This window comes from Liolophura sinensis, chromosome 13 (assembly GCF_032854445.1).
Source record: "Liolophura sinensis isolate JHLJ2023 chromosome 13, CUHK_Ljap_v2, whole genome shotgun sequence".
Classification (NCBI taxonomy): Eukaryota; Metazoa; Mollusca; class Polyplacophora; order Chitonida; family Chitonidae; genus Liolophura; species Liolophura sinensis.
Window position 1 is genome coordinate 29,808,340 of NC_088307.1, and position 14,039 is coordinate 29,822,378.

The 14,039-nt window shown below is 41.8% G+C and overlaps 1 protein-coding gene across 1 annotated transcript; it reads right to left on the reverse strand.

Annotated features, from left to right (window-relative positions):
* Positions 1-7,641, reverse strand: LOC135481063 (mannan endo-1,4-beta-mannosidase-like). Its single transcript, XM_064760995.1, has 7 exons — positions 7,605-7,641; positions 5,954-5,980; positions 3,816-4,007; positions 2,649-3,060; positions 1,985-2,138; positions 1,455-1,529; positions 1-338 (listed from the first exon to the last, which is right to left on the reverse strand). The coding sequence occupies exons 1-7, from the start codon at positions 7,630-7,632 to the stop codon at positions 78-80; spliced, it is 1,149 nt and encodes a 382-aa protein (XP_064617065.1). The 5' UTR covers positions 7,633-7,641; the 3' UTR covers positions 1-77.
* Between the last annotated feature and the right edge of the window lie 6,398 nt (positions 7,642-14,039).

The window sequence follows — 14,039 nt, forward strand, 5'->3', positions numbered from 1 at the left end:
TTCCACAACTTATTTAGACCAAACGTTTCTGGACCATTAACAAGTCACCAGTAACATGTACGCGGACTAATGTTTATTTAAACATGCAGATTGAGCTTGACAAGGCCGCCTTTCGATTGGTCGTTATAGTTCCGCACTGACCGGATGCCGTCCTCCTGGGTGATGAGATCGTCCGAGCACGACCCCTTGGGGCCCCGGGCATGCCAGCTCCAGGCCCCCGACCAGCCGTGGTTGTAGGCGTACTGATACTGTTGATTAATCGTCATGCCGCCACCGCAGTATTCACTGAATTCGGCTATCACTATTGGCTTATCCAGCTTGTAGTCGTCGGCATTTTTCTAAAAAGAAAGAACATTAAAATGATTGTCTCTTTTGGAGCCCTCGTCGAAGGGGTCGTTATATTGGATCAGGTAAGTGAAAAAATCGCCGAATTAGGACATCAAATAGTTTTAAGTTTACTGAAACTGCGAATTTTAGTTAACAATTACGACTTTCATTGAACGCATTGGTAAATAACATTCTGTTAATGAATGATAATTAATGTGCTGCTTCACCTTTACTGCAGATATAGTGGTGTAGATATTGTGGTGCAGATATAGTGCCGCTTCACCGAAGCTGCAGATATAGTGGTGCAGATAACGCAGGTGCAAGAAATCTCATAAATCTTTCGAACAATGACAAAAACTAAGATGAAATCAAAGAGTAGAATTAGTCTCGCTTTTAAATATCCAACATATCCACGATCTTTCAAGATAGCCTCGCAAAAACAGTTTAACCATTTGGATGCCTTCTTCACTATCAACAAACATGAACAACATGAACGAACATAAAAGAGAGTATAAATTGCAAGTGTGATTAGTTTATATTTAATGTTTTTGACAAATCATGAGTAATTGCTTCGCTTGTGTCGTTAGGGGCCTGCTATAGAGTAGCACTGTTAGGTGTAGCAACAAGCAGCTCGTCTGTTTCGGAACCTAACCATCTTTTTCCTGTCTTCATTCCTTAAACAGAATGACAGCTGATAGTACATTGGTGACGTCATTGAAGCGCAACTGACTTATATAACTATACATGTAGGTCTTATGTTGCAGACTTGGGGCCACTAGAGCAAATCTAGATGCCCTGCCCTCACCTTTTGTGGGGTCATGGTGACAATAAATGTTGACGCTGTCTAAGGTTTGTTGAGGAGCACTTGTCCACCAATACGGTGTACAGATCTGTACGTCACGCGTGGGAAAGTCTGTCAGTAACTTGCCAAAGGTCGATGAGTCACTTCGTGCACTCCGAAATCCTCCTGTCGTATCTGCTGGCCGCAAACGTACATGTATAAGTGAAAAATTCTTTAAAATGGCGTTAAGCACTAATGAAATAAAAACACTTCAGGAACTTACCACTGTGGCTGATTGGTATGAATTTAACTGGTTCTGTATCTGGTACTGCGTGTGTGTTCTTACCAAGAAAGGGGCGTGTCCTTGATAGTGACTACTGGAACTGGCATAAGTATGCACCGTGTAGAAATCCAGATGTCCCTGAGAAATGGGTAGAAAATATCCATTATGCTGCCAAGTATAAATATGGGTAAAAAGATTATTTGGTTATATTTTTTTGATTGACGTTTTACGCCGTACTCAAGAATATTTCACTTATACGAGGGCGGATAACATTATGGTCGGACGAAACCAGGCAGCGCCAGGGGGAAACCCACAACCATGCGCAGGTTGCTGTCAGACCTTCCCACTTCCCGGCCGGAGAGGAAGCCAGCATGAGCTAGACTTTTTTGTTTCACTTGATTTTATATATGAATTCTATTGTAAGCCGTTCTGATTACTTTTATTAAGTTTGTTTTTAAATTGCAATCGCTTTCCTCTGCTGAAGTGCTTTCAATCCTTGTGATTAAGCATTCCTGAAGTTCATGAATTAGCTTTTATTAAATACAGTAAAATCTGAAATGAGTTCCATCTCGGCACATTGTGGGTGCAGTCACCTGGTTTCGTGCGCCAGCCAGCTTGAGGCAGTGGTCTGTGTAGAAATTCTTGGCGTAGAACTGATCGGTAATGAACCATTGGTTAATCACACCCACAGTCACAAGACTTTTCGGGTCTTCCCGGTGGATGGCGTCCGCTTGCCAGTTCACAAACCTGCACGAGGGAACGATGGTAGAGACGGTGTGGAGGGATGGCAGTAAGTGGTAAGAAGCCGATGATATAATAGTGGTAAGAAGCACGGGTTAGTGATAATAGGTTTGAGATATTGGTAAGGATCGTGGTATAGTGGTAATATTCATCATATAGTAGATATACACAAGCGTGAGATACTGGTAACGAACAAATTGCAGTGGTCACGACCGCCATGTGTCTTAGCGCTTTTAATACATAATACATTTGATTGGCACATCCGAATTTTTCCATTTGCATAAATTTTTTGCCACCTAGAGCAGGTAAGTACCTTGATGGATAACGGTGCCAGTTAATAAATTACGATCCGGCTAGACAACTTTAGTGTAGCCATCTGTATCAAGGTACAGAGTGGAATAAAACGTAACGATACAAGTAATATGCGGCTTGATTTGATGAAGATGAAAGCTCCCTGTCGGTAAATGAAATGTTCCTTTTGAAAACTGATAAAAAACAATCACCAACTGGTCTCACTTTTGGATTTGTTGCATGGTGTATAGGTGAGCTTTTCCGCCTCCAGCGAAGCTCTTCGTGTCAAAGCAGCGCTCTGAGTTGTACAAGTACGGGATCATTACGTTATTAGGCTCGTTGATTATGTCCCAGCCTCCTAGGGCGGGCTCGCTCTTCACCCCGCGAACGATGGGGATGAGGGCTTTGTTGATGTACGTGTCTAGCTTAGCCTCCGTCTTGATCAGCCCCTCCAGCTTGTCTGTCTGGTGGGTAGCGCCGTTCCACAGACAGAAGAACACGAGGATGTTGTACCTGTAGGCGGCCTGTAGGTACTGCTTCATGTCGCTGATCAGTGTACCGTCACGGTCTGGCGCTGTGACGAAACCGTGGCTGTCAAACTGCGGAGTGTTCTCACCCTCGATGTGCAACCAGATTCCTGGAGCCATAAGTGATAAATGAGCAGACTGAGAAGTCAGTCAAACCCTGTATCTGAAGTAAGATCCGATACAAAAGTCGGTTGAAGATTATGACGATTTTCCTTTAGAATAGGAATGTCGATTTTATGATAATGTTTCTTTTAGAACAGGAATGCCGAGTTTAAGATTATCAGGTTTCTTTATTAAGGTTTCTCTTGACATAGAAGATTAGGACAGTCCTTTTTCACACTACTCACCCCAGTGTTAGCTTGGCCTGTTTTGGAACGCACCTTATTACCCGATTGACTCGCAGACTGTGTCTACAGGAGCATTGTGTTTCTTAATCTAACAGAAATGATGACTTAACGTGGTTGATGTCATCTATCAGAACGATCACACCGACGTTCAGGTAGTACATCTACTAGGCCTATACATAGGTGATTAAACCCATGGATAAGTCTACCTCTATCATTGTTATGTGTTGAAAAAGGGCGTCCACCGAGTACGCCGGGTTGGCGGGAGAGATGGTGTGGCAACGGCGTTGTAATCTCAGGGTGTACAAGATCCAAGACTGGTATTACCAAGGTCACGATAACTGCTAGGTGTTGTCTGACATAGCAATTGTATATTTTGACTGGGGGTGTCGTATAGAGTATTTAGCGAGGCTTTCGAATATGTGTCTTTGTTTCTTTGATGTTTCATATTACCTCAATAATGCTGAGAGATGTTACCCGAGAAAGCAACTGTTGTAGGAGATAATGAGACGATCACATACGCACGGAATTGCCTCCAGCGTCATGAATAGCCTTCAGGTATCGTTCCAAATCCGCCTTGTTTTTGGCGTAAAGATGGTTGCCGAAATCTCTGGCGTAGTCATTCCAAGCTTGATTCATACCCGCCAAGAAGATTGTCTGACCATTGTGCTTGAACTTCTTTGTGGTTTTGTCCACTGTCAGAAAGTGAGCTCCTGTGGAAAGAGTACGATAAAGAGGTAACGGAAGCACCAATGGGTAGTCAATTAAATTAGAGGCAGTATTCTTATAGAAAAAATAAGGCGAAGAGGTAACAAAAAGCAAGAATGACGGTGAATTAAAGTAGCATCTGTGCTCCTGTAGAAACAATAAGATGAAGAAGTACGAAAGCACCAATGGCGGGTAATAAATCTAGAGTCCGTAGTAATCGTCGTAGCGTGTTTCGTAACCATAACCTAGCTTACCGCCGTAGTGTGGTACACGAATGTAATATAGTTACAGGATGCGATGTGACCATTGGAGATTACAGTCTCCGCCGCTCTAAGATTATATTCTGTAATGATCACGTGACAAGTATACACATGAACCATCCAGACGGCTGCGTGAACGTTCGGGACAGAACTAGAGCAGAACACAAGGAATGTTTACGTTATACGTGGTCTGTATTCCAGTCATGGGGCGACGTTATAACGATGTCTTATAAAATAGTACCTGAAGAACTTGTTACGGTTATGGTCAAAGAACTCCTGCCGGCAGTTGTCACAAATGTACACCATTATACACGTGTATTTAAATGGATGGATTAGTTGTAAGGCGATGTTTCTGAATACCTCAGCGGATGGACCATTCATCCATATACACATCTTCACGATACAAGAAAACCTGCCTGGGGTACAGTCAGCTTAACAAAGCATGGATGAGCTAGTAAAAAGCAAACATTGATGGGCCAGTTAAACCAAGTATGGAGGAGTCAGTTAAAACAAGCATGGAGGAGTCAGCTAAACCAAGCATGGAGGAGTCAGCTAAACCAAACATGGAGTAGTCAGTTAAACCAAGCATGGATTAGTCAGTTAAACTAAGTATGGAAGAGTCACCTAAACCAAGCATGGAGGAGTCAGCTAAACCAAGCATGGAGGAGTTAGCTAAACCAAGCATGGATGTCACTTAAACCAAGCATGGATGAGTCAGTTAAACCAAGCACAGAGGAGTCAGTTAAACCGAGCATGGATGAGTCATTTAAACCAAGCACAGAGGAGTCAGTTAAACCGAGCATGGATGAGTCATTTAAACCAAGCATAGATGGAAGTTTGAGACTTAGGAACAGGTGACACCAAATCGACCAAGTAAACCAATTATTCCTGAATTCTGCAAATATCATTTGAGAAATTTATTCATTTCGTTACAGAAATTTCGATACACTAAATAACATTGATAACGAGCAATGATAAATGTTTGGATCGTACTGATGTGTACCTCCAATCATCGAAGAAGGGGTTTGTCTGGTACATGACAAAAGTTGGTGGCATCAAACACCAATAAAAAAAAACATCAGAAAACATGTTATTTTTGCTGTGTGGATAGTTGTTATTTTAAAGACATGGCATTTTTGCTGTGTGGACAGTTGCTATCATAAAGACATGTTTTTTTTTGCTGTGTGGGCAGTTGGTATCATAAAGACATGGAATATTTACTATGTGGATAGTTGCTATCATAAAGACATGGTATTTTTGCTGTGTGGACAGTTGCTATTATAAAGACATGGTATTTTTGCGGTGTGGATAGTTGCTATCATAAAGACATGGAATATTTACTATGTGGATAGTTGCTATCATAAAGACATGGTATTTTTGCTGTGTGGACATTTGCTATCATAAAGACATGGAATATTTACTATGTGGATAGTTGCTATCATAAAGACATGGTATTTTTGCTGTGTGGACAGTTGCTATTATAAAGACATGGAATATTTACTATGTGGATAGTTGCTATCATAAAGACATGGTCTTTTTGCTGTGTGGACAGTTGCTATCATAAAGACATGGTATTTTTGCGGTGTGGATAGTTGCTATCATAAAGACATGGTATTTTTGCGGTGTGGACAGTTGCTATCATAAAGACATAGTATTTTTGCTGTGTGGACAGTTGGTATTATTAAGCTTACCGTTATTTATTCCCAGAAGAGCAGTCACTGCAAAACATGGGGAGAAGCATTGAATTATCTGCACATACATTTTGATTATTTATTTATTTGATTGATGTTTTACGCCGTAGTTAATTTTGACATTGTAAATTATCTTTACTTGGACAACAATATACCGTTTTACAGGCAGTATAATTCTTTTGTAAGTAAATATGGACAGAGCGTCCAGATTCTCTGGCGCTCTGCTTCATGATTGTTTCTAATACCGCGGAAAACGGGTCTGAGGGCTTTATATTCATCGTGTTGAGTTAGATCGCCACGTTGGATATATGAACAGCTGTAATCAAAGCGCAACTTTCAAGCATTAAGACTGGGCTAAAACCGATGGAAAATCACAGCCATCCGCAGGTTTTCTTATACATGCTATATCTTGTATGTGTGAATCATTGTCAAACAACCTATTGCAATCAAGGCCTCTCTCCAGCTGTAGTGTCTGACTGGTTCTCAAATAGCCTCTTACAATATAGGCCGCGTGTTCACTTCCAGTTCCCGCTGCGGCTTTACCTCAAACAGTTTTAAAAATAGCCGGGAAAGGTACAACAGCGTCATACGGGAACTGATCTGCATTTTCCGGGTAATATATTTATTTGATTCGTGTTTTAAGAATATTTCACTTATACGAAAACTGTCAGCATTATGGTGGGTGGAAACTGGGCCGTGCCCGTGGGAAGCCCATGGCCAAGATTTCCGCTTAACAATGCAAGCCTATATAAATGAAGTATTCTGGTTAGAGGCCTAGAACACCAATAACACAAGTAAACACTACATATATAATACAATAAAGTACGAGTCTTTTAGCACTCCAAATCTCAATGTATGAAACAAAACAGGGCTACTTCTTCCGGAGAAACTTTGCTGATCACAGAGCTAATTTATACCCAAGAGAAACTCTTTAAAATACACACACAGCCTTCGCTACCAGGGTTTGGTAACAACAAATTACAAAATGATATCATACAATTTCTATTGTTGCGAATTAAAAATAGGCGCTATAGGTCTACACGTAAATTATACGTGTCATTGTAGCGCGTTCACACACTGGGGGATTCTAAATTACGTAAATAGATTACCTATATTCTTGATTTTGAATTCAATTTGTAGGGATATGACCTGCATATTTCATACTTAATCACCGATATGTAGGTTTCTCTTACATATTACCAGATTTAGACCTCTATATATCATTTCTTAGATATGTTCTTTTGGAAATGGGTCTTGAAACTATCTACTTGAAATACGCCATCATGGCCGACGAATGGCACACATGACATCATGGCGTCATGATTCTAATACACATATTAACGTACAAACAGAGACAGAAAAAATATCAGGTTGATTAGTTTGATTACATGGGGTTTAACGTCTGAACTCCCGTGAATTGTAGAAAGGTTTACGGGAACAGGAATTTTGTTAGAGCCTGAAGGAAATTATACCATATAACCATGGAAAAAGTTTACAGACTCCCTGACTTACAGTCGCAGACAAAACCATGCAATGTAATCCTAATTCGACCAGATCAATGCGCCAGCGCTAAAATAAATCCATTGATAAACCTTACCACACACCACGACAACGATATGTGAACAAATGGCGTGTACTAAAAATAACTTACAGAAGACCAAGAGTAATGCCTGCCACATGGCGCCTGAATGGACACTCCAACTGAAAATGGCAGGTGAATTCAAGATAACATTAGTTTCTGGTTAAGGTCAAGGACACGGCAACAGGTGTGTCGGCGAGCATTTCTGACATGTTGATTAGAAAGATACCATGGGAGTGACGACAAACCTGTGAGAAAGGAGGCCATGGGTCCGTTGACAGGTGGTATAAGCTGTTTTACATATCTGTCACACAGCACAAGGCCGCAGTTTGGCTGTTTTGATGTTTCTTCTGCATTCTTTTTAGTTATCTCAAGTAAATTACAATAATGAATGGTAAAGCATATATTCTAAACCACATTTTTATTTACTTATTTTTTATTTTATTAGTGTTTTTCGACGTACTCAAGAATACCCCATTCATACAATGGCGACCCGCATTATGGTGGCAGGAATCCGGGCAGAGCCGCAAGAAACCCACGAACATCTGCAGGTTGATACCAAACCTTCCCACGTAAATCCTACGGCCGGAGAGGAAGCCATCTCTCCCAGATTAAATAGGCCGTATAAACAAGTAGAGGAAAATTCGTTTTTAACATTTGAACACAGGAATACTGGTTCGGAAAGAAGATGTATAAGTTTTAGCATACTGTTATCGATAAGGATAGTTTGTTGAGGCAGCCAAATGCAACATAAAGTATCATTTGACTTCCTCTACTTCTCAAGTATTAACACAATTGTTATTATCTTAATAATACTAATACTACTAGTACTAATAAGTACTAATAAGTATTGGTATTAATAATAATAATAATATTAATAAACTATTAATACTACTACTATTGTTATTATTAATATTAATAACACTAATAATAGTATTAATTATAATAATAATAATAATATTATTACTATTAGTGTCTATTCATTTGTCTTCCTGAATGGTCGTTAGGAATTTATCCTAAAATCTTTTATGTGTATTTACACGTACCTTATCTCAGGTTGATAAAACTTTTAAGGCACCCGATCACCTCATTATAGCTGTAACTTTGTGTGATTGGGATTGGTGTTTACGCCATATACTCCTGATATTTAAGAGAATCGTTTCCAAACCACCAAACATAGTTGGTGAATCAGAGCGAAATAAAAACGGGAGATTGAAAGAGTAAGAGCAAAGGATGGAGCACCCGGCTTGCTTAAAAATCTGAAGGGTAAATAACACAGTCTTTCATTTTTGTAACGTACTGGTGAAATAACGCAGGAGAGAGTAGTTTTCTCACAACATTAGGGTGAAATAACACGGTAGAGAGAAGAGTAATACTCTAATAGCGTGCCTTCACACAAACACGACAATAAGGGTGGAACTACGCAGAATAGTGCACTATCCTAACAGTGTTTCTCCACACAGGCGAGACGATAACGGCGAAATAACACGGGACAAAGCTGCATTCGGATAGCGCTCCCTTAGACAAATATGAGAATAAGGATGATTCAACACAGGAGAGAGTAATATTCGGACAGGGTTCTTCCCACAAACAGAAAAATTACTGTGAAATAATACAGGAGAGAGTAATATTCGGAAAGGGTTCCTTCACACAAACATGACAATTAGTGTGAAATAACACAGGAGATAGTAATATTCGGACAGGATTCTTTCCACAACATGATAATTAGTGTGAAATAACATAGGACAAAGTAATATTCGGACAGGATTCCTTCACACAAACGTGATAATTAATGTAAAATAACACAGGAGATAGCAATATTCGGACAGGATTCCTTCACACAAACATGATAATTAGTGTGAAATAACACAGGAAAAAAGTAATATTGGGACAGGATTCCTTCACACAAACATGATAATTAATGTGAAATAACACAGGAGATAGCAATATCCGGACAGGATTCTTCCCACAAACATGATAATTAATGTGAAATAACACAGGAGATAGCAATATTCGGACAGGATTCCTTCACACAAACATGATAATTAGTGTGAAATAACACAGGAGATAGCAATATTCGGACAGGATTCCTTCACACAAACATGATAATTAATGTGAAATAACACAGGAGAGAGCAATATTCGGAAAGGATTCCTTCTCACAAACATGATAATTAATGTGAAATAACACAGGAGAGAGTAATATTCGGACAGGATTCCTTCACACAAACATGATAATTAATGTGAAATAACACAGGAGAGAGTAATATTCGGACAGGTTTCCTTCACACAAACATGATAATTAATGTGAAATAACACAGGAGAGAGCAATATTCGGACAGGATTCCTTCACACAAACATGATAATTAGTGTGAAATAACACAGGAGATAGCAATATTCGGAAAGGATTCCTTCACACAAACATGATAATTAATGTAAAATAACACAGGAGAGAGCAATATTCGGAAAGGATTCCTTCTCACAAACATGATAATTAATGTGAAATAACACAGGAGAGAGTAATATTCGGAAAGGATTCCTTCACACAAACATGATAATTAGTGTGAAATAACACAGGACAAAGTAATATTGGGACAGGATTCCTTCACACAAACGTGATAACTAATGTGAAATAACACAGGAGATAGCAATATTGGGACAGGATTCCTTCACACAAACATGACAATTAGTGTGAAATAACACAGGAGATAGCAAATATTTGGACAGGATTCCTTCCCACAAACATGATAATTAGTGTGAAATAACATAGGACAAAGTAATATTCGGACAGGATTCCTTCATACAAACATGATAATTAATGTGAAATAACACAGGAGATAGCAATATTTGGACAGTATTCCTTCACACAAACATGATAATTAATGTGAAATAACACAGGACAAAGTAATATTTGGACAGGATTCCTTCATACAAACATGACAATTAGTGTGAAATAACACAGGGACAAAGTAATATTCAGACGGGGTTCCTTCTCACAAACGTGACAATAAGCGTGAAATAACACATCAGAGAGTAGTATTCCCTGTTCCTTCACACACACAAGGCAGGTGAGGAATGGAAGGAACATAAATCAATGTTTGTGACTTTACGTCGTACTCAACATTTTTTTAATCAAATGACGATGAAGAACCATTAGTTGTGTGTGTATATATAATGTATCTTCTTGTTGCAGGAAGCTTCCATGCTACCAAAGTTCTGCCGCCAATGAAGTATTTTTGCCGAAGACACCCAATCCAGTAACAGTAAACTGACACCGGGCCAACCAGTCATGTTTCTGTGCTCTAACCTCTCAGTGCTGAGCGCCAAGCGTGGTAGCAACAAGTATCATTTTTAAAGGTTTTGGTATGACCCCACCCGGCTTTGATCCGTTAGGCCACTTGAGGCGGTCTAGGTGAGGAATGGAAAAGAGGACAGGAGGATTCCAGTTGGCATTCCAAACGTAAGCTGTGTTGCCGTGTAATGCCCTGACGAACCCCCGCTTACAGTACATTCAATGCAACAAGCAACGCTAAAGGATAACAGTAAACTGCATGGTAAATCAATAAATATTTTTGCAATAAATGTAAATTTCCCAACATTACATCGTGTATGCCCATGGAGATAGCACTTAAAAACATATAACCGTCTCTGAACATTTCCCTTTCTCACGGAAACAACAATGTTCATAAATGTTTACCTACAGCAGATTTCTTAATTACTACTGGAATTGTAAACTATTTTAAACAAACAGATTTATATGATGATATGTGTACCCTTCGACCTCTCCAGTATGATTAAACTCATGACTTGTAGCCTAAACAAACTTGATTTACCTATTTATTTATTTATTTCATTGGTGTTTTACGCCGTTCTACGTCGGACATTTCACTTATACGACGGCGGCCAGCATTATGGTGGGTGGAAACCGAGCAGAGCTGGGGGGGAAATCCACGCCAATTCGCAAGTTTCTGGAAGGCCTTCCCACGTACGACCGGAGAGGGTCCCAATGATGCTAACCCCCTCGGTCCACAGGAGGGGTGATGGGCATTGGGAGTTACGGTGTCCGTACATACACGGCATTGGGGTTGCTGGGCATTGGGAATTACGGCGTCCGTACATACAAGACATGGGGGTTTGATGGGCACTGAGAATTACGACGTCCGTACATGCAAGACATGGGGGTTTGATGGGCACTCAGCGACTTTGATGGGCACTAAGCGGTTTGAGGTGTACTGAGTTTCAAAGCGCGACTGAAATACCTTGTTTAATTGTTATTTGACATGGAACTCATTCAGGGACAACGAATTTGAACTTTGATATGGAATTCATGCCTGGAATATCCACTGTCTGCTCGGCATCATTGAAAACTGATGACCGCTTCTCTCTTGTGTGTTACCAGCTTTATTTCCTATTTGTATAATTTCTTACATACCATTGTCCTTGGGAGCTAGTGTTAAACGTTGTTGTGGAAATGGATCTTGCGATTATCGACTTGGAACTCCGTTTACGGACTATGAATGGCATACAAATGTCGGACATGACCCTTATCTCCGTACATAAAAGACATGTGTGTTGCTGGGCATTGTGAATCACGGCGTCCATACATACAAGACATGGGGTTTGATGGACACTTTAAATTACGGCGTCCGTATATACAAGACATGGGGTTTGATGGGCACTGGGAATTACGGCGTCCGTGCATAGTACTACATGTTCTGGGTTCTGGCGCGGCAGCATCTCGCGGCAGCATCTCGCTGCTTCATTTCTCGGTACTTCTCGACTTCACCGGACAACCATCCGGCTGACAGCCCAGAGGGCTACATCTTCAAAGTCGCCCTGGAGTACCCAGCTAACCTACATAACGCGCACAACTCCTACCCGCTAGCTCCAGAGCGTATGGTGGTTCTGAAGGAGTGGATGTCAGGATACCAACACAGTCTATTTGGCGTTGGGGGAGGGGGGGCGCCAACCGAGGTTGAGAAGCTGGTGCCCAACCTCCGCAACAAGGAACGCCATGTGTTCCACTACCGCAACCTACAGATGTACCTGTCTCTTGGAATGCGGCTGACAAATGCCGCTTCGATCAGAGCCCTTGGATAGAGTCCTACATCCTAATGAATACAGAGCTCCAGAAAACGGCAACCAGTGACTTCGAGAAGGACTTGTACAAGTTGATGTACAACTCGATCTTCCGGAAGAAGATCCTCTGCAAGCGTGTGGATGTTAAACTGGTACGCTCTGGAAAAGAACACAAGCTCCGACGCCTCATAGGCAGCCCGGCCTTCACACGGGCAAGCATATTCGACAATGTCCTCGAAGCGCTTCAGGTGCACAAGGGCCGCCTAGTCTTAAACCGCTCTGTCTCTAACGGCATGAGCATTCTGGATCTCTCCAGCAGCTGATGTACGATTTCTACTAAAACCAGATGAAAGCCCAGTACGGAGGGCGCTGCCAGCTCCTCTACACAGTCGGACAGTCTGCACCTCGAGATCAAGAATGAGAATGTTTACAAGGACATAGCTGGGCATGCGAACCTCTACGACACGTCGGACTACCCCTAAAAAACCCACTATACAGCGTGGCAAACATGAATTACGAATGCGCTAGGCGGCCGATTGCTGAGTGCATTGGTCTGCGCCCTAAGATGTACTCCATCCTGGAGGCTGGCGGGGCGAACATCAAAAAGGCAAAGGGCGCAAAAAACCACCTTCAAGAAGCACATACGTCATGAAAAGTACAAGGAGTCCCAGTTTGACAAGAAGACCTTCCATCACGGCATGGACGTGCTGCGGTCCGAGCAGCACCACATCTACGTTCAGCACTTGAAAAAGGTCTTGCCGTCTCCCTTAGACAGTCAGCGCTGGATTGCTGAAGATGGGGTTCAAACCTTGGCTTACGGCCATAGAAATGCACAGACATGAATGGATTCCTTCACTGAGGAGTTCTTAGCGCCATAGAATCCCATCTGGTGGCAGCTGTGTGTCGTGAGGCACTAGGAGCAACTTCTCACGGACGACGCCTCGTGGCGGCTCACCCAGCAGGTAGTAGAGCACAAGCTCATCCGGTTTGGTGACCGAGCGCCCAAGCCGATAAACTCCTAGAAACCAGAACGGGTCTGTCGCGCGACGGTGACCTTTCTTCCAGCTCACCTGACTGCTATAGGTAGCAAACACTAACCTCAGAAGGGATCTTTCACTCATCTTGCCCAACAGGACTGCCTGGAACAGTGGTGGAGGGCTTTAGTGTCATTGTTATTGCCTTGATGGCATCCTTGGGTTTCTTGCCAGTTAACCCTGTAACTTCATTGTTGAGAGCAGACACCACAGCAGGCAGCCGGGCCAACCACTCTGTTCACTGCTGACCGGGAGAGAGGTGCATGGCCGAAGAGCCGTTTAACCAGAGTGCGGTTGAAACGCTCCACAATGCCTCGGCGCACATCCACCCACCCACGTCTGATCGACACGCCGTGTTTTGCCAGCGCCTGACTTGTGGCGCCCATGAATTCACA